At 42.4% G+C, this 21,206-nt stretch overlaps 1 protein-coding gene across 1 annotated transcript; it reads right to left on the bottom strand.

Annotated features, from left to right (window-relative positions):
• Positions 1 to 2,758: 2,758 nt before the first annotated feature.
• Positions 2,759 to 19,995, bottom strand: MRAP2 (melanocortin 2 receptor accessory protein 2; the record flags this gene model as incomplete). Its single annotated transcript, XM_080700083.1, has 3 exons — positions 2,759 to 3,152; positions 12,832 to 12,931; positions 19,869 to 19,995. The coding sequence occupies 3 exons, from the start codon at positions 19,993 to 19,995 to the stop codon at positions 2,759 to 2,761; spliced, it is 621 nt and encodes a 206-aa protein (XP_080556209.1).
• Between the last annotated feature and the right edge of the window lie 1,211 nt (positions 19,996 to 21,206).

Genomic DNA, 21,206 nt, shown 5'->3' with positions numbered 1-21,206 from the left:
TTTAAGAATGATCTGTGGTAGAGCCTCCTATGTAGTGGAATGGATTCCTGTGATATATCCAGGAGGCTCACAACATTCTTGAAAACATTATACCAGTAACACAGACAACTAGAACTGAAAGAAATAGAGGAGACAAAGAAAAACTCCCAAAAGCCTACATGCAGGGAACAGGCTGATAGAACTACTGTTACAAACACCTTCTACTCTTCAAGAAAAAGGAAAGGAGGAAGGGTTCAAGAGGGGGTCGCAGCTATATGAGGCCTGAGTCGAGGAGCATGAGCAACCTATGGATGCTAGGGAGAAAGGCAAGAAAACGATGCTTCCCTGTGCCTCCAGATGGAACACAGCCCTGCCTATACCTTGGCATTAGCTCACTGAGGTTATTTTGGACTTTTGTACTCTGTAACAGATTAAATTTGATATACCTTTGATATAATTTATTATAATAATAATAGAAACATCCTATAGCCCAACTTATGTATGAAATGCATGCAGCAGCTCTTGGTCTTTCTAAGATTCTTGTGTCTTCTGGACATATCCATGAGACTGTGACAAGACAATTTGCAAGAGGGATAAAACTAGTCCCTTTACAATTCCTTTTTATATACATGTGCTGAGAACTAAACTCAGAGGCACTCAAACTCCAAGCTGCACCTCCATCCTCTTTTTATTTTTATTTTTTTATTTTGAGATAGAGTCTAAGTTGCTGAGAATCTTGCTAAATAACTGAGGCTGGCCTTGAACCTGCAATCCTCCTGTCTCAGTCTCCCAAGTACTGGGGTTATAGGCATGTGCCACTGTGCCTGGCTTAGACCCTTTACAACTCTTAACATTTAATCCATAAAAATGATGATATGTTCATCAATGTTTTTCATACTCTTAAATATACTTCAGTCTTATGACTAATCTATTTCTAAAAAAGATAATTTAATAGCTTTCAGCCTTAATAAAATAGTCTATGGTTTATTTTTGGCTAAATAAATTTGAATAATAATCATATTATATATTAACAAAATCAGCATTATTCCTGCCCTTTTCACAAAAATATTCATGAAAATGGCAAGTATCTATCAGTAAGAATGTTTAAGTACCTTTAACTACATTAAGTACTCCACTTTGCTCTACTGCTTCGTGTAAAATTTTAAAAAACAATACTCTTCTTAAAAGACATTATGGGAGCCAGGCATAATGGCGCACGCTTGTAATCCCAGCATTCGGGAGGCTGAGACTGGAGGATCATAGTGTGAGGACATCCTCAGCTACTTAGCGAGGCCCTTCACAACTCAGTAAGACCCTGTTTCAAATATAAAAAGACTAAAAAATAGAGCTGGGGGTATAGGTCTGGGGTACAATGCCCCTGGGTCCATCCTTAGTACCGCAAAAAAAAAAAAAAAAAAAAAAAAAAAGACATTATGGGAAAGGGATTTATTTTGGTGAAATAATTTCTAAATGAAATTTCATGCATGATTCTGATTACTAGGATCTCAGAGAGGAGGCAGCCAATGTTCACTTCCCCAAAAAGTTAGAAGTTATTACAGACATGGGATAGTTTTTAAGGAAAAAAAATTGGATGTATGAAAACAAAGAAGCAGAGAAAATTCCTTGCGATTATCATATTTATTTTGTAGCTTAAACAAAACAGATGGTGAACACATTCATAATTAAAATGTCACTCAGAGATTAGCAGCTGGCCAGGCACACAGTGATGTGTTGGAAGCCAAGTTTTTTCTGATACTAGTATGTGGAGTTGATTCCTTCGTAAAACCACCTCTGTGTTGACCTCATGTTAACATAATCCAGGCCACCCTGGGTATCTGTGTGGTATGTTCAACCCACTGACAATCAACTCAATGTCAGATGACCATCGCCCACCTCTGCCAAGTGAACAGACAACATGAAGTCTTTTTTTCTTGTTCTGAAGCTAGTGGTACAATAGTATGACCACAGACACATCAACATGGAGACACAGAGGTATCCTTACTCAGCTGAAAACTTCGCCTCCATTTCTTGGGGTCAGACAGAAATGCCACACAAGGTTCCATGAGGTCACACTCATTCTAAGGGCGATAGAGCATGGGGGTTAAAGCGTCTCAGAAGAGCTGTTTCAGCACAATCCCGAAGTACTGGCCACAGTGGCTGTGTGAGTCTCCTGACATCCTGGTAAAGATCCCCTGACTGAAGTATGACTCAGTTAAGGGTTAATGGCAGGTACAGAGACTGGGGGATCCTACAGCAAGAGATAGGAGGCACTGCTCTAGTTTTTACTGCTTTTTGTGTATCTCAGGTTGTCTTGGATGCAAAGCCAAAAATTCACAAAATATTGGAGCTGGGATAGATAATATACTCCAGACACATCATCTGACCATTAAAAACGTGGCCACCCAGAAAGGTAACACAATTTGCTAAAAGTAGAGCACAAAGGTAGCAGGGCCTGGTTAGGATGCAGTGTGCCAGCCCTCATTCAAGGGTGTTGACTTGAGTATTTGGTCAAATTTTTAACAAGAAAGATGAGATAGTGTGTACTTTAACCCCAAAAGTCCACAACTGTGTTAAAAAAGCACTTCAGCTTAATCAGCTTTCTTCTGAGGGGTCCCTCTCCCTCCCTCTCTCTCTCTCTCTCTCTCTCTCTCTCTCTCTCTCTCTCTCTCTCTCACACACACACACACACACACACACACACACACAGTTAGTTTTGGTGGATGGAGATTTCTTGCCATACAAAGACAGAACCAACACCATCAGGAAGACAGCATGTTTCTCAACCCAGGTCTTTGCGTGAACTCTGGGAAACTGGCTTATTTTCTAGAAGAATAGGTGGTTCCGAAATCAGAAGATCATCTTCCCCAAAAGAGGAACTCTGATCCGTGTTCACAAAGTTGGGGATGTCAAACTTCATGAGCCTGTTCAGCTCTTCCTCCGGCTGCCCGCTGCTTCTGATGGCTTCCTGGAGCTGGACATCGCTGTCCACGGCTGTGGTCTGGTGACACGCCTTGGCCCTGTCCAAGTGTTCCACTTCACTGATGTAGCAGTGAAAAAGGGACCTGGACTCCTCATTGATCTGGCGGCAAAACACCTTGTCTGGCTCCAGAGGTTTACCAAAGTCAGACACGAAGCTGTTCATTCTGAATCTCTTCTCTGAAGACTCTGCATTGCTATGTGCAAACAGAAAAGAAAAGACTTTATTTCAGGGTCATGGTTTTCTTCATGTAAGGAAGGCCTGTATATTTTCACTAAGGACCTACTGTGTGTCCCTTTAAGTGTATGCAGACAAACAGATAAACCCGAGGGAAACAAGCGTCAAGATGGGAGCCCCTGGGTCATCCTGAAGACAGCTTGAGGAGGACCTCCCCCATATTCTGCACACACGCCAATGAATCTCAGTGGGTTCTTAGGTCTTCTGCTTCTTACACTGCTTCTTACACTGCTAACTCCTGAGTTTCCAATCCTCAAGGTTGCTGCACATAGGCTCACTGGTAAATACGTTCATAGAATCCCCAAAGGTCAGTACTATACTGAAGTTTAAAACCATGGCCCTAGCTCATGCTGGCCTGAATGACAGCAATACTACCTCATGGAGATGCATTGAAAATATGCCAAAGCACTATAATATCTATTAATCTCACTTGATTCTCAAAACCGACCAGCACAGTCACTTAGGGAAAGAATTGTCACACTCATTTTATAAGGCAAAGAGCTGCCAAGTTGCCCACTTGAAGTACACAACCAGATAAGAGTGGCAATAAAACCCAAGTGTCTAACCCCTGGTTTCATTTAGTGTGGAGGAAATTGGCAATAAATAGTAATGAAGGTGTGAATGATGAATATAAAACAACTCTCAGTCCCACAAGTCCATGGGCGTGCAGGGGAAACCTGATGCCTGGCCTCCTTTATCACCTTTATCACCATCCTTTCCAGATGTATAGGACAAGAATGGCATCCACAACTGGATGTGGAGAGAGGGAGGAAGACAGAGAGAGAGAGAGAGAGAGAGAGAGAGAGAGAGAGAGAGAGAGAGAGAGAGAGAAGAGAGAGAGAAAGAGAGAGAATATTAAAATATTAAACTTAGAAGCATTCTACCTCCCAGCTCTATTTTTTATTTATTTTTATTTTTTTATCTTGAAATAGGGTCCCACTAAGTTGCTGAGGGCCTTGCTAAGTTGCTGAGGTTGACCTTGAACCTGCAATGCTCCTGTTTCAACCTCTTAAATACTGGATTACAAGCATGTACCACCACATCTGCTTTGTAATTCCAGCTTTTAAATTCTTTCTTCCAACCCCAACACTCAGGACAAAGTGCTTATGACCAAATCCTTATGAGGCAGAGAGGATTTACATGCAAGAAAATCTGATCTCTGTGTGTGTCTCTCTATCTCACTAACCTCCAAATTATCAAGAACCACCTGGATTTCAGAGGTCAGCAATGCTTGAAGCCTTGCAATCCAGCTAGCTGAGGGACTTCATATTGGGTCCATGTTTTCCTCTTATGACTTCCTGGGTAACAACATCAGACAAGGAATTCCCAGTAGCCTGAAGGCTTTTTTGTTGTTGTCAGTTACAAGCCTAGTTAACAAATATGTTGAGAAGTTAAGAGTACAAGATTCACTGTGTCATGAATTTTGAATTCATAGATCACTTAAGAATGAATATGTGCTTTAATGCAAATGTAAGTGGTCTTCTTTGCCTTTCAGTAAATGACTTTTCCTTCAACTTACTTCCCTTGGGTTTAAAAGATACTTGAAAAAAGGGATGAGTGTGCCAGCATCCTATGTCTTAATTAGCTAAAATGTCACCCAGAAGAAAGAGGGGTTTACAGCGCTTAAAAAGGTTGTGATGAAGATTTCTCAGATTCACACCATTTCCAGTTTCCAGGCCAAGCAGCTCTGAGAAATGGCCTTTCTGCATGCCCAGGGCACCAGCTAAGCGTGAAGGGAGAGCCAGAACCCAGCTGTGTGCAACGGCCCTTCCTTACACAGCCAACACTGCCTCAGAATTCAGAACTGGCCCATGAAACAGCCTTGCTGGAGCGCTAAGGTGCAAAGACCAAGGGCTGAGGGAGCTCTGCCCTCCCCAGGGCAGAGCAAGTAAAATTATATATCATTTGCAAAAAGACGGAAAGCCTTGGAGAACATTATGTTAAGTGAGATCAGCCAAGCACAGAAGGAGAAGGTACGTATGTTTCCTCTAATATGCCCAAACTAGGAAACACAGAGGATACCAGTGGGACTCCAGATAATGGACGGGAAATATCAGCAAAGTTTGAATGGAAAGATAGGAGAGGAGGAAGGCTGATCTTGATTAATGAGGGTCTACATCTGAATATGTGTAAAATTATGAATATGACATGGTTAACCTGGACAACCATTGGTGGGAGGGGGGAAGGGAAAACAGGGGCGGGGGGGGAGAGGGCACCAAATATAGTTTAAATGTATACCATTTATGTTCAATAAAAAATGTTTAATAAAAATAATAATAATAAAAAAGAAATTAAAGCCCCTTGGAGATGCCATTTATTGGTAAAGATGGCCTCAAGGCAGCAAAAACATTATACTTTAGAGGAACACAGTCTTAAAGCAATCTGGCCTTTATGATTCCATATCTGAAGATATTCTTAAATATGTAATGCAGTAAATATCAAAGTAGCCTCACTAAATAGGCAGCAGGGAGTTAGCAGCTAGATATTGCCTTCAGGTTTTAGGAAAGAAGCATATGCATCATTGGTAGGACATCTGTATAGTCTCACAGAACACGTGCTTGTGGGAGCCTGGTTACCTCTCCAAGGGACACATGGTCTCAGGACAGAGAGGAGAAGGCTGGCTGCAGCCTTGTCCCCTCAAATTCAGGGGCACATAGAACAAATAATGCTCACCCGTGTCTGTTGGAGCAGTTGAAAGTGATTAAGTCAAGCTGTCATTCCAGAGCTTTGGCTCTGAGAAAATTTAGTTCATGGCCTAAACACCCTAAAGTCCACCTTTACTAAAATTATAGTTAAAAGCAGAAGCCACAATATTCCACAAACGAAATCTTGAAAGCATGAGAAACAAAGATGTCGACTGAGTTATTAATTGATGCCATGTGATAACTACCATTAAAAAAAATATGATCCCAGTACTCAGCCGACTGAGATGGGAGGATTGCAGGTTTGAGGACAGCCTCAGTAATGTACTGAGATGCTCAGCAACCTAGAAAGACCCTGTGTTTCATTCCCAGTACCACTGGAAAAATAAAAAAGACAGGAGATCACAGTTCGCAGTTAGCCTCAGCTACTTAGTGTTCAAAATAAAGAATAAAAAATAAGGCTGGGCGTATAGCTTGGAGGTAGAATGTCTCTGGGTTCCATCCCAGTACTGCAAAAATAAATAAATAAGTAAATAAATAAATAAATAAATAAATAAATAAATAAATAAAAATAAATCTGCACATGGTGGCACATACCTGTAATCCAGTACTTGGGAGACTGAGACAGGAGGACCACAGGTTCAAGGACAGCATCAGCAGCCCTTTAGCGAGACTCTCAGCAACCTAGTGAGATTCTATTTTAAAATAAAATACACGCCAGGTGTGGCGGCACACGCTCGTAATCTCAGTACTTGCAAGGCTGAGGCAGGAGGATCGCAGGTCTATGACCAGCCTCAGCTTCTTAGCGAGGTCCTCCTCAACTTAGTGAGATCCTGTTTCAAAGTAAAGAATTAAAAATACAGCTGGGGGTGTAGCTCAGAGGTAGAATATCCCCAGGTTCAAATCCCAGTACCGCAAAATAAATAAATAAATAAATAAATAAATAAATAAATAAATAAATAAATAATAGGTCTGGGGATGTGGTGTGGATCAGAGATAGAATGCCTCTGGGTTCAATCCCCAGTTCATACATACATATATACATACATATATACATGCATACATACATACATACGCAAGCTGGAGTATATATAGCTTGAAGGCAGAATGCCCTTGGCTTCAATCCCCAGTATCACAAAAAGAAAACAGAAAAGAAGGCTGGGTGTGGTGGGGCACACCTGTAATCCCAGTACTTGGGTGGCCATTTGTGTGTTTTCTCTCCTATATACTGATGTGTGTAATTTGCTTGCCTCTGTATCCCTCAAAAGACCTAGTAGTACTTAGACCTCGATGAGTGCTATAGGAAATACTGTGTACTGAACAGCTATATCTGCACACTTATCCAAAGCCCTGACTTCTATGAATGGCACAGCCACGCCCAATTTGTCTTTCAGTGAGAGGAAGACCAGTAAAGTCAGGAGGACAGACCCTTCTCACCTCCACCTGCAGAGGGACAACACAGGTGATGCTCAGAGTTACTCCCTAGGGATTTTCCAGATTTATGATAGTGTTTACAAAGTGCTTGCTGTTATGTTGAGTTTTTGTATGCTGAGGACTGTGCTCACCCACTCATGAAAATGGTGTGCAAATCGGCCTGGGAACATCTGGCATTTCCACACTTCCAGGGGCCTTTTAAAGAGTGAAGGTTTCTTGGAGAAGATAATAATAACCACCAACATTTATGGAGCCAGAGCCTATGGCAAGGGCTTTATTCCATGTCATGAACCCTAACAGAAGTGCTGACCAAACCTTTGTGTGGAACTATTTTCTGGTTGCTTCCAATGGTAGTGCTGACTCACCAGGGATGTGTTAGTCTATACAGGGCAGGGAAGATTCTACCATCTCAGAATTGCCCGCAGCACAGTTCTGAGCACGCTGTACTGTACACTCAGTAAACACCTCCTCACTGGTGGGGAATTAAAAGTAACGCCTGCCTGGGCACAATGGCGCATGCCTGTAATCCCAGTATTTGAGAGGCTGAGACAGGAGGGTTGCAGGCTCCAGCCTCAGCAACTTAGTAAGACCTTTAGCCACTTGGTGAGACATGTTCATAGCAGTACAATTTGCAATAGCCAAAATATGGAACCAACCCAGGTCTCCATCAACAGATGAATGGATTGCAAAATTATGGGAAATGCACACAATGGAATTCTACTCAGCAATAAAGAAGAACAAAATCATATCTTTTGCAAGAAGATGGAAAGACCTGGAGAACATTGTGTTAAGTGAAATTAGCCAAGCACAGAAAGAGAAGGGACATGTTTTCTTTAATATACTCAAGTTAGGGAGTAATAGGGATACCAGAGGGACTCCAGATAATGCAGGGGAAACCTCAGCAAAACCAGAAAGGAGGGATAGTGGAGGAAGAAGGCTGAGGTTAATTAATGGAAAAGCTACATTCAAGTATGTGTATACATGTGAATATAACATTGTTAACCTGGACACTCAATATTGGGAGGGAGAGACAAGGGGAAGTGGGGGAGAAGGGCACCAAGTGCTGTGTGAATACATGCCATTGTCAACATGATCCACATTATGATGTGAGACTATAGTGCACCAATAAAATTAAAAATATAAAAACAGAACAAATAAAAAGGTGATTCTCCTGTCTCAGCTTCCCAAATGCTCGGATTACAAGCACGTGCCACCACGCTTAGCTGGCACAAAGTAACTCCTGAACAGACCACATAATGTTATGTGCATGTATGAATATATCACTCTCACTCTCACTGTCATGTACAATTATAATGTGCCACAAAAAAAAAAAGTAATGCCTGGCCAAGTGTGGTAGGTACGGTGGTATGTGCCTGTAATCTCAGCACTTGTGGAGTTGAGACAGGAGGATTGTGGGTATGAGGCTGGCCTCAGCAGCTGAGACCCTCATCGACTTAGACCCTGTTTCAAAGTAAAAAGGGCTGGAGATTTTGCTTGGAGGTAAAATGTTCCTAAGTCCAACCCCCAGTATATAAAAAAGTAAAAAAAAAAAAAAAAAAAAACCAGAAACGACTCCTGAAGAAAGGAAGTTTCATAGATGGAACCAGATACATGAAGTAGTCATATTTCCTACCTGTTGATAATGCTGTAGACATCTTGGGATACAGGACTTCCTTGCAACCATTCACTACATCTGTACTTTTCCAGCTAGTCACCGGGCCATGGTCATTAAAGATTTTAACCACTGACATGTTCCTGTTATACACTCTAGTTGCATGTACTCACCTTGTAGTGAGTACCATAGTCAGGCAAATTACACTTGGAGGTAAAACGAGATTTCTAGTTTTACAAGGTCAGGAGCAATCCTCATTCAACCCTAAATAAAAAACTCCCCTACCCGGGTGAGGGCACTTGGCAGAGGCTACAACAGGAGGACACCTGAGGTGTATGATGACTGAGGCGCGACCTTTTTTTTAAGAACTCCAAAATATTCAACATAAACGATGTAACCCGAGCCTCCCCATCACTCTCTGCCTGGCAGATTTATGATAATGGGGCTGTAATGCTCTGACAAGACAGTGTTCAGAGTAAATGGCTCCTCAAAAAGCAGGAGGAAATGGTTCTTCTTCCTCACTGTCCATAAAGCATTGAGAAAAGACCCGTGTTCTTTTCTCTCACCCAGCAGCAGATATTCTATGGGAAAAATCATCCCCATCAAAGCTGCTTCATAGACCTGAGAGCTTTTAAGAGAGGTGATGTCAGCTTTACAACAGTCCTTCCCTATTTTCCTGGCGTTCTTTTTTTCTTTCTAAGCTCAACGCAGGACTGCCCTTCCAGGCCCCAGGCAGGTCGGGTGGCTAGTTCTGACCAATTAGCTGTGGGAGGAAGTGGTGTGTGTAGGCGGAAGAACTGGTCGGCTGGCTGAGATCCGCAGGTGTTCTCCTGTCCCAGCAGCCAGGATGCTGAGGGTGAAGACAGTGCAGTTATAAGTGGGAAGCTTCTATCTTCCCCTCGCCGGCCCCGGCAGCCATGAAGTTTGAGGAAGGATAAACCTTTGCTGTGTTCTACTGAGATTGGAGGAGCTAAGGCCTCATAACTTACCCATCCATTACACATTTCCTCCCATGCCGTTTCCTACACTGCCTCAGACTGTGTACAGAGGCATTTAAAACGTGGCCCTGGGGATGATCCCTTATTTTAGTAAAAGTAAAAAGTTGCCAGGTGTGGTGGTGTATGCCTGTGATCCCAGTATTTGGGAGGTCAAGATAGGAGGAGTGCAGGTTCACAGCCAGCCTCAGAAACTTAGTGAGGCCCTCCACAACTTAACGAGACCCTGTTTCAAAATAAAAAATAAAAATAAAAAAGAAGAAGGTGGTTCTATACCTAGAGTATATCTTGGAGGTAGAATACTCCTGGGTTTGATCCCCAGTACCAAAAAAAGTTCCTTTTTTGCCTTGTTAGAAGCTTGTAGGTGTTACACTGAGCCCTATTCGTGACTGAACATTGATCAGAACTGTCATGAAAGAGATCATCTTCTGGTAAAACTGAACTGGCAAAGAAAAGGCTACCTGGGGTCCCCAGAGAACTGTGTGTGTGTGTGTGTGTGTGTGTGTGTGTGTGTGTGTGTGTGTAAAGAGAGATTGATCTTAAAGTGCTAGCTCATGTGGAAGCTGGCAAGTTTAAAATCTTCAGAGTAGACCAGAAGGCTGGAGACCAGGGAAATCCTGTAGCTTCTAGTCTGCTAGAAGAATTCCTTATTTGGGGAAGTCAGACTTCTTCTGTTAAGGCCTTCAACTAAGTGGATGAGGTTCACCCACATTATGCTTATGAGGACAATATGCTTACCTCAAAGTCTACTGATTTAAATGTTAACCTCATCTAAGAAATACCTTCACAGAAACACCGAGAGTAGTACTTGACCAAATACCCAGATACCATGGCCTAGCCAAGATGACACATAAAACTAAGTTGACATCACAGGAAGTCACATTCTATTTGTTCAAAGGTGCCTGCATGCATAAAGTCACCTGACTCCTATAGCACATAAATCCATCTCAATAATCCTGCAAAAATGCAACTGTCCCTTTAAGGAAAAGAAAGCTAATAAGCTATTCTTATTTCCTGGCTACCCCTATAAAATATGCCCTAATCTGAGTTTGTTTTCAGCTTCTCCTATTACTCTTGAAAAGCACACTATATTTCTACATTCCCCGGACTAGATGCATGCATTAGAAGCAATGGATGCATAGATGTGTTTGAAGGCATGGAGAAAGAGGGGAGAGTTTGCGTCTTTTTAGCATCTGTTAGAGATTCTCAGCCATATGTCTCCTTATGTTTCCCCCAAATGGTATTTTCCTTTCATTTAAAATGCTTGTATTTGAAGGGTTTTTCCAGCCCCTAATGTCTGGGGATAGTCCAGGGATAGGCAGAACTGTTCCCTTTGCCCAGCCATTTGTTACCACTCATGCACAGGCTGAAGAAATAATCAAAACAAACAACAGATGCCAGGGACTGGCGGACAAGATCCAGTCGTGACCGAGTGCTGCTGCCAGGCTGGGTGGAATACTGAATCCAAACACTCTAGGATGCGTGAGATATTCCTTCCATGTACTCGCCCAGGTCTCCTCCCCTCTCCCCCATCCTGCTCTGTGCTCTGGGAGAGTGGCCTCTGAAGGAGCCTCTGACTGCTGGTTGTGTTCAGCCAACAGGGAGCAACAGCAAAAGATGCCCAGGAGGGAGTAGAGTGAGGTCTTGGTCATGATTCTGCGGCTCTTTCCTGGAGAGGCCACATGGGACCAGCTAGTTCCCTCAGCCCAGGTTTCCAGTCCCGGTCCCTGCTCTGCCTCTGAGATCTAGAAGTGGTGGTGATGGCTTGGTGTTGGAGCCCTGGGGCCCTGCCCATCCCCCTCAGCTGTGGACTTGGAAATGGCCCCTTTATCAAAAGCTCTCTTAATTACCAGTTTGAGTAGACCATCTGCTGCTTGGTGGGATCGACTAATAAGGTCTTTGACACATATAATTGAACAAATATTTTCTGATGTTATTCAGTATCCTTTAAGCATCTTTTATAAACCCATGTAGTAATTTCCTCCATAAGCGCAGAGCCCAACCCTCATGTTCTTTACCATGTTATGAGAATGATATGACACACAGTATTTCCCTTTTGATCCTATTTTCAAGGAAACTCAGTGTTGAACTCTGACTATTCTCAACAAGTAAGAAACCTAGGAACAACTATTTTTCTGCTCTTTGATGTAATTTTTTTTTGTGTGTGTGGTACTGGGATTCCTGGAAGCCCTTCTACCTCCGGGCTACACTCCCAGACCTATTTTTTATATTTTTATTTGGAAACAGGGTCTCTTAAGCCAGCGAGGCTGGCTTCGAACCTGCCCGATCCTCCTGTCTCCGCCTCCCAAGCGCAGGGAAGCACGCGCCACCACGCCCGGCTTTGATGTAATTTTTTAAAAGTAGCTTTCATCTTGTTTTTGTCTTTGTCTTTTTTCCCTGCTTTTAAAAATATTTTTATGGTACTAGAGATTGAACCCAGTGATATTCTACCTCTCATCTACACCCCCAGCTCTTTTCAATTTTTTGTTTTTAAACAGAGTATCATTAGATTTCTGAGAGTCTTGCTATGTTGCTGAGGTTATCCTTGAACTTGAGATCCTCCTGTCTTGGTCTCCCAAGTATTAAGATTACAAACATGTGCACTCTGCCCAGATTTTTCACTGCTTTTAATCTGGCAAGTCATCTAAATCCTTTTCAAAATAAGTAGAAAACATATCATAATTGATCAATATTTTAATATAAAAGTGAGGCCTGGATCAGAAGAAAGATTGCAGGAAAGAAATTCAATTTCACAAAGGCAGCAAGAGGCCAAGGGCCAGGGGTCGGGGTAGGGGGATCGCGCCTTACAGCACCTGGGGTCAGGGAGCAAATCCATAACCAGTTCCTCCTCTCCATCTACTGGAAGCAATCCCAGCCGTGAGTGCTAGTTTTTGCTTCTTTGGTTCCCTGTGGGTATAAGAGACAAACAGACATGCAAGAATAGCCCAGACTTACTCTTGGTGTGGGGCGCCTGTCTTGGTCAGCAAGGTCAGCACAAAGAACATGAAAATCACAAAGACCGCAAGGCCCACCCAAAATCCAATCACAATGGAATCTGCAAGACAGTTAATGCTGAGGTTAGTATTCCACAGAGTTTAAAATGTAAACATTCAAGAAATCCGAGCTTTCAGAAGGTGCCTTGGTACATGAAACATGACAGGAAGTTAACAATCTCGATATAGAAAATAAAGAGCTGGGTTTGGCGGTCCACACCTGTAATCCCAGTACCTGGGAGGCTGGACTGGAGGATCTAGGTTGAAAGCCAGCTTCAGCTTGGTGAGGCCGTCAGAGAGCCTGTGTCACAACAAGAGAGGGAGCAGTCACCTCCAGGTTTCTGTCCCAGGTGACACGAGGACACTTTGGCCTCCGGGACCCTGAGTTTTCGTATCTCAGTGAAGAAAGAACCTAAGACGTAACTCAATGTATCTAGATTCTACTTTACTTTCTTGAGTTAGAAAAAAAAAAATGTTTGCAGAAACTGCAAGTTTAAAACTAATTGACTGCAACCACCCTTATTGTATGTTTCCACTCATGCCCAGGCTGGAATAATTCAGCTTCACATCATGTCTTGAGAAGAACAAATACACAGCCCCCTGAGTGCTCGCCCGGCTTTGTACCTTTCCTCGTGCTTCATCTCTGTACAACCTGGCTTCCTCGTGGCTCCAATGGTCCAGCGCTTTGATGAAGGATGCCTCAGCAAAAATAGAGCGACCTACTTTCCCAGATTGAAAGCGTGTCCCCATGGGGAGCACTTTATACAACGTCTGACACCTGACAAGAAGGCATCCCACGCGTACCGCTGTCCTTAGACTTCCCATCCTTTCCTCCCAATTTGCCCCTACTTTAAATCTCATTTGTTTCCAATACAACTAGGGAACATTGTGCCCTGTATTAACCTTAGCTCTTAGCCACAGGTCCTCACACCCACACTTTTATAGAGTTCTTACCTCGACCCAGCTAGAACAATTTTGGCCGACTTGGAGATGATGAAAGTCTACCTATCCTTAGAAGTCCATCCTTGGACCCATGTCCTTCACAAAGCCTTGACTTATTTCCCTAACTGATGGGTTCTCTCCCTCCTTTGAAGCCCATGGCATTTTTGTCTTTGTTCTCTAAACAGGGCTTTCCTCGGCCTATCTTGAGTCATGGACACAAGTAGAGACAATCTCTGATGTGTGAGTTTTCCATGTTATGAAGGTGTCAAGGCAATATGCATTCAGTGGAAACCATGTATTGAGTTTTGAATTTTGACCTTTTGTAGGCTAGCCGAATGCTGCACACCCTCTCATCTCTCATACTGACGTATAATGGGTTTAATTGGATGTCACCCCATCTTAAGTCAGGAGTATTTGTGTATGCCTTCAAGACACAGTGATTAGACTACATTATTTACAGAGCCCCACACTTATACACACGGGTCTCAAATATGGAATGCAACAGAGTTGAATCATTCTGTATTTTCTGACCTGTAGTAAGATTTTTATCTATGTGAGAATACAGTGGTTTGATTAACATTTTGAAAAAATAAATGACTGGAGCTTATTCAATGAATGTGCTTAAATGCAGAACATTATTCTACTTAAATTGTATATATATATACACAGATTTCTAAATTTTATATATACCTTTTTTAAAGTGAAGAAAATCATATTAACAACTTATTCTGCACAATTCATCCTTTCATACTACATATACTACTGCTTAGCAGTTAACAATGCCTATTCAGCATTCTAGATATAAAGCTACCATATCATTCCTAGTGTTTTAATCGTGTCAAAGAAATAGCAATTTCTTTAGACTTTGCTTTTGTGTGTGTGTGTGTGTGGTACTGGGGGTGGAACCCAGGGGAATTCTACCTCTGAGCCAAACCCCCAGCCCTAGTTTTTATTCTTTATTCTGAAACAGGGTCTCACTGAGTTGCAAAAGGCCTTACTAAGTAGCTGAGGCTGGCTGTGAACCATGATTCTCCTGTCTCAGCCTCCTGAATGCTGGGATTACAAGCATGCACCACCATGCCTGGCTTAATTTGCCTTTTAACATAGTAGAAACAAGGCATAAAAAGAAAAAAAGACATCAGGACAGGTACCAACAACATGTACGTAAGTACAACTAACATAGGACAATAAAATCTCAATGATCTGGGCATAGACTGTGTAGGAATATTGTACAAGTAACAGTTCTATACACTGTACTTTATCAACTGCTGCATGACAAAAGCGAATTCTAAAATTACATACCATGCCCTATTTAAGTTCTCCATCTATAATTTAGTCTTGTTATCGTGATTGATACTTTCCAAATCTGCTCACTAGGAAATTGTTCCCATAAGTACAACCTTCACGTGCAAATGGTAGACTGATCCCCAGCAGGCCTGCACTTCCCTAGCCAAGGGTTGGGCAGAGGTGGAGGAGGGGCTGGGTGCCTTTAACCCGGCCCAGTCTCCTCCCCTCCCCCTCCTGTGCCCCAGGGAGCCAATCATAAAGCAGCAATAATTCAGGGCGTGGGAAGTTCACAGCCATCAGAGAAGTCATAGGGGTATACATGTGGTATGAGTGGAGGGAGGAGAATGGGGTCGTGGTTAGATTCTAGGAATCCCCCCAACCCAAGAGCATCTCTAAATGTCTCCTTCATAATGTGACATGTATGTTTCCCATGACCATATGTCACATACATGACAGTATGCTCTAAGCAGCTCTTCTTATTCACATTCCCCTTCAAACAAAATTCTGCCTTGTTGTTGTTGTGGTTTCCTTATAGTACTGGGGAGTGAATGCAGGTCATCCTACCTCTGAGATATACCCTGCCTTACTTTATTTTTTCATTTTGAAACAGAATCTCACTAAATTGCTGAGGCTGGCCTTGAACCTATGATCCTCCTGTCTCCGCCTCCCAAGGACTGGGGGTAGAACAAATCACTGAGGGGAATTCCAAATGGAATGTGATAATGCAACGGTTTTCCTTAACCTGGCCATTTTCATGCTGATGGATTTACACTGTACCTCACATTGCTCTCCCCCATGTCCTCTTGGATGTCTGATAGGTGTCTTCACTCAACAGGTCCAAAACTCAAACCCCGAAGCTCCTCTCGGTCTCCCTCGCACTTCCCCTCTAGTTAATGGCAATTCTGGACTGCCAGTTACTCTGATCACAAATCTTCAGAGCATTCTTGACTCTTCTCTTTCTCTTACAACCATTGCTAATCCACTGATAAATCCTGTCCAAGCCATCTTTTAAAAATATCAAGAATGGCTGGGCGTGGTGGTGCATACTTGTAATCCCTGTGCTTGGGAGGCAGAGACAGGAGGATCGCGCAGGTTCGAAGCCAGCCACGCGTGCTGGCTTAGGAGACCCTGTTTCCAAATAAAAATGTAAAAATAGGTCTGGGAGTGTAGCCCGGAGGTATAAGGGCTTCCAGGAGCCCCAGTACCACCAAAAAAATAATAATAATAATAAATCAAGAATGTATTCACTTCTCACCACTCTACTCCCTGCACCCTGGTCCACGCCACCATCACCAGCTGTCTGAACAATGGCAATAGCATCCTGACTGGTCTCTGCTTCTCATCTCTTTCATTTCCCAGCTGCAGAGGAATATTGTTGAAACCTAAGCTGCTTCAAACCTTCAAATGACTTCTCAGAGTAAAAGCCAGAGTTCTTAGCATGACCTCTAAGGCCGCCATGCCGGGGCCCCAGGACCCCTCGAGCCCCATCTCCTGCTGCCCGGTCTCTTACCCCTAGGGCACTTGCTAGCTTTCCTGCTGTTTCCTGCATGTTCCGGTTCACTCTTGCCATAGAGTCTTCTCTGGAATGTTCTTCCCTCACATATTTATGGTTCAATCTCATACTTCCTTCAAGTCTTTCGTCAAATTTCTTCCTTTTGGTGAGGCCTTCCCTGGCCACCCTGTCTTACATTTACCACCACACCCCTCTCTCCCTTCTCTGTCTTTGTTTGTCATCATCCAGCATAACTTATTTACTTAGTTTATCTGTTGCCTGTCTCTCTCACTAGACTACAAACTGTAAGAGGTGCTATGTTTATCTCTTCAGTTTCCGCTTGTATCCTCAGTGCTTAAAATAATGCTGTACCTAACAGGTGCTCAGATGCTGAAGAAAGGACGAATTTCCACTCTGCTGGCACCAAATGTATATCAGATATATGTCTGTTTCTTTTTTTTTCCCTTTTTTTTTTTGTGGTACTAGGGATGGAGCCCAGGGGCACTCTACCTCTGACCTACACCCCCTGCCCTATTTCTTATTCTTTATTTAGAAACAGGGTCTCACTGAGTTGCAAAGGGCCTCACTAAGTAGTAGCTGAGGCTATCCTCGAACCATGAACTTTCTGTCTCAGCCTCCAAAATGCTGGGATTACAAGCATGCCCACTATGCCTGGCTCATAGATATATGTCTATTTCTGATGCATCAGAATGTTTAATGCCAGATTTGAAATCCAGGACAGTTGAATGGGGCTGTAGCTCAGTGATAGAATGCTTGCCTAGCTTGTAAGAGGCCTTGGATTCAATCCCAAAACAAAACAAAACAATCCAACAGTAACAATAACAAAAAGTCTGAGGACCAAAGGAGAATCAAAACGACCATTAGAGCTGGGCGTGGTGGCGCACGCTTGTAATCCTTGCACTTGGGAGGCTGAGACAGGAGGATTGCGCAGGTTCGAAGCCAGCCTCAGCTACTTAGTGAGGCTCTCAGCAACTTAGTGAGACCCTGTTTCCAAATAAAATAAATAGGTCTGGGAGTATAGCCCGGAGGTAGAAAGTCTCTGGGTTTCACCTCCAGTACCACCAAAAAACCAAAAAAAAAAAAAAAAAAAAAGACCATTAGAGGTTGTTTCTCAGATAAAATGTTACTTAAAAGTAGGAATCTTATTTTCAGTAGGCAGAGGCGTTTACTCTAACTAAAGATGTACCTATTGTTGCCATGGTACAGGTAGAATAAATGAAAGTAAATGTTATAATCATTCCTGTCTTCAAAAACTACTTCCCTTGTATTCTGCTTGTATTCTTTTCACTTAACTACTTTTTATTTTCTTTGGCAAAATGACACGTCATACTCGAAGGTCCAAGTCACATCTTTTTAAAATGAAAGAGACTATACCAATGTGCACCTTGCAATAGTTGATTTAAGCATTTCTCTTTCCTGTATATCTAGGTCAGTTGTTTATTCTTCATTTTTTTCTGTATCATATTATCAAGTTCCTGATGCTAAGAGCCTTTTCTTTAAGTCTTTTATATGAGAACTGTGAGTACTTACTTGGGCATCACTTCATGATGTGAATGGTAAAACCAAAACAATCTTCATTAATGGTATAGTTAGCCAAGTAAACATGTAATGTCTCTGCCTATATTTTGTAGGATGTTTTTCAGGTTACAAACATTTCTAGAATATAATATGCTCAAAAACGGTTTCCTCAGTTTTCGTTGGAAAAATGCCAACCAAAATTAGAGCAGCAGGCCTGTCTTCTGTGCCCCTTAAACTAAGGAAAAGAGACAAACTGACACAAAAACAAAGCAGTGAAAGAGCTCACATTACAGGGAATTAAATGGCAATTTGCCCAGTCGTTTTGATTCTCACTATAATTTATAACAAGTAAGTGTCCTTACTTAAAGGTTATCCCAGAAAAACAACAGATTATAGAATTTAAGTGAATTTAAGAAGCAGCTGAACATTCAGACCACAAGAGCCTTCACTGGATAACCCGTGACAGCGTCCTCTAATGGATTTGTGTACTGCCTCCCCTTCCATGAATACTGAGCAAATGTCAATAAAGAAATGAGCAAAAGCATTTAATTATTACTAGGGGTAAAGGATGTATGATTTAGTTAATGACTTTTCTAAAAAGTCCTTTTATATTATATTTTTATTATATAATATAAAAAGTCCTCCTATAGCATCAGATGGGTTGAAGGGCTCACAAATGCTGAGACAGGTTAGAGTAGAAGTGGCCAGAAGATAAGTAAAGGAAGAAAAACATTTCCTTTCTTATATTTGTGCCTCTTATTCTAATCTCTCTTGTACGTCCCAGTGTGTCACATTGAGTCTGAACCAGACAAGAACCAACGTTTTTGCAGTGCTTCCAACATTCGGTGAAACAAATGAGCACCTCAGGGATGCTCATAGGGCGAGCAAAACAGGATCTGGGAGTGGGCAGCAGTTCCCAGCTATTACATCAACTGCACTTAACAAAACAAGGCATTTCACGCTAGCTAGTCAGCATTCTGTTATGATGAGAGCTGAGCAGTCCCCTTTCACAGAATTACATTTCCTTGCTTTGTGCCGGATCATTAATTGCTCCAATAACATGAAACCCAATTCATGCCTACGACATGGAGTTAGGAATGAGAGCAGGCTATTTCTGTCTGTCACCATGAACACATGGAGACTGCTCTCACGGATCCAGAGAACCAGTTGGGTTTAAAGGATGCCGTTGACTATGTGTTACAAAAAAAAATCTTCAAATAATAGTTCCAGATTCTAGTTTTGTACACATTTTCGGTTGTTCAAACACCCATTGTTTGGGGGAACTAGAATAGTTAATGCCTTCAAAAACACACACCAACGCCCAGCGTGGTGGCGCACGCTTGTAATCCCCGTGCTTGGGAGGCACAGACAGGAGGATCACACAGGTTCGAAGCCAGCCTTGCTGGCTTAAGAGACCTTGTTTCCAAATAAAAATATAAAATATTCTGAAAGTGTAGCTCGGAGTTAGAAGGGTTCCATCCCCAGTACCACACACACCAAAAAAGTTTGAGATTGACACTGATTTACAATCCCCAACTAAAGAAATCTTTTAAGTCTTCCACAAATTGGAATCTCTGAGGCCCCCCGCATACCACCTTTGAGCAATCAGCCCGTGTGTGGGTATTTAATGGGGTTTCAGAGGTAGAAGACAGAATGTTTGGGAAGAGTGATCACTGAGAATTTCACAGATTAATACAAGTATACAGTGTGCTCACAATGGGGAATTGTGTAAGACTTACATTTATGAGCCTTCAGTCCTTCAAAGGAAACAGGTCCGATCTCATAATACTCATATTCCCAGGTGTAATCAGAATTAGCTGCAGATGGTTGAGAGGTTCTGTTAGAAATTAGCCTCTGGGCAGACATCTCCACTCTGCACAAATGGAGAAAGGCAAGTCCAGAACTTGTTAATTCCTTCACAACTGCACAGTTACCCTCATTCCTCTTCACCACATTCAGGAGTTTAGGGGCAAAGGTCTCAAGGAAGCTCTATCCACGAGGTCATGGAAAGGTTCTCATGGGACCCACTAGGTCATGGAAAGGTTCTCATGGCTGCCCATGTAGACTCAGACCACGTAGTCTTTGCTTCCTTTCAACTTTCCACTAGCCTAAAATATATTTGAAATCAGGTAATATATCATTTTTTATGGTTTTTTTTTATTGGTGCATTATATTCATACAACTTATTGGGGTAAAAAAACTTGTGTGTATAAACATGTACTCATCGCTGATTTGACCTCTACCCAAATCCCACCCCATTCCCTCCCCATCCCTCCCTCCCTTGCTTGGCTTAGTGATTGACTTCGATATGTTTAAGTACATTGTGAGCTTTATAGATTTTCCTCTTCCCCCCTCATTTCTCATCCTTTAGGTTGACTTGTTTGCTCCTCTTTTCTCCCTAACTTTCACATATTAGGGAAAGCATCTGATTTCTTATTTTTTGTGCCTGACTAATCTCACTTAGCATAATGTCCTCCAGTTCCATCCATTTCCCTGAAAATGATGTAATTGAGTTTTTTTTGATGGCTGAGTAAAATTCCATTGTGTACATATCCCACAGTTTTGTAATCCATTCATCTGTTGATGGACATCTTGGCTGGTTCCATAGTTTGGCTATGGTGAATTGTGCAGCTATGAACATAGATACACATGCATTAGTTTGGTAGTTTGGTTTCTTTTCTTTTGGGTAGATACCCAACAGTGGTATTGCTGGATCAAATGGTAGGTGTGTTCCCATTCTTCTGAGGATTCTCCATACTGTTTTCCAAAGTGGTTGCACTAATTTGCAATCCCACCAACAATATATCATTTTTCTAACTTGACTGAATGCCTGACATGCAAGCAATGGTCAATAACGAATGAAGACAAAAAAGGAAGGGGAGATGAGCATGTCCACGTCTCAGCTTGTAACATCAGCCTCACCACCTATCCCTGTGAGTGGTAAAAAGCCTAGAGGATAAGATAAGTCACTGTCAGAAATGAAATAGCCCACCATGAATCCATCAAGTGCTCACTATGCAACAATGACCTGAAGCCTCAGCCAGTGAAATGGCGTGCGGCAAACAGAAATGGACAGC

Source organism: Muscardinus avellanarius (genome assembly GCF_963383645.1).
Source record: "Muscardinus avellanarius genome assembly, chromosome: 8".
Lineage (NCBI taxonomy): Eukaryota > Metazoa > Chordata > Mammalia > Rodentia > Gliridae > Muscardinus > Muscardinus avellanarius.
This window is presented reverse-complemented; position numbering and strand designations above follow the sequence as displayed.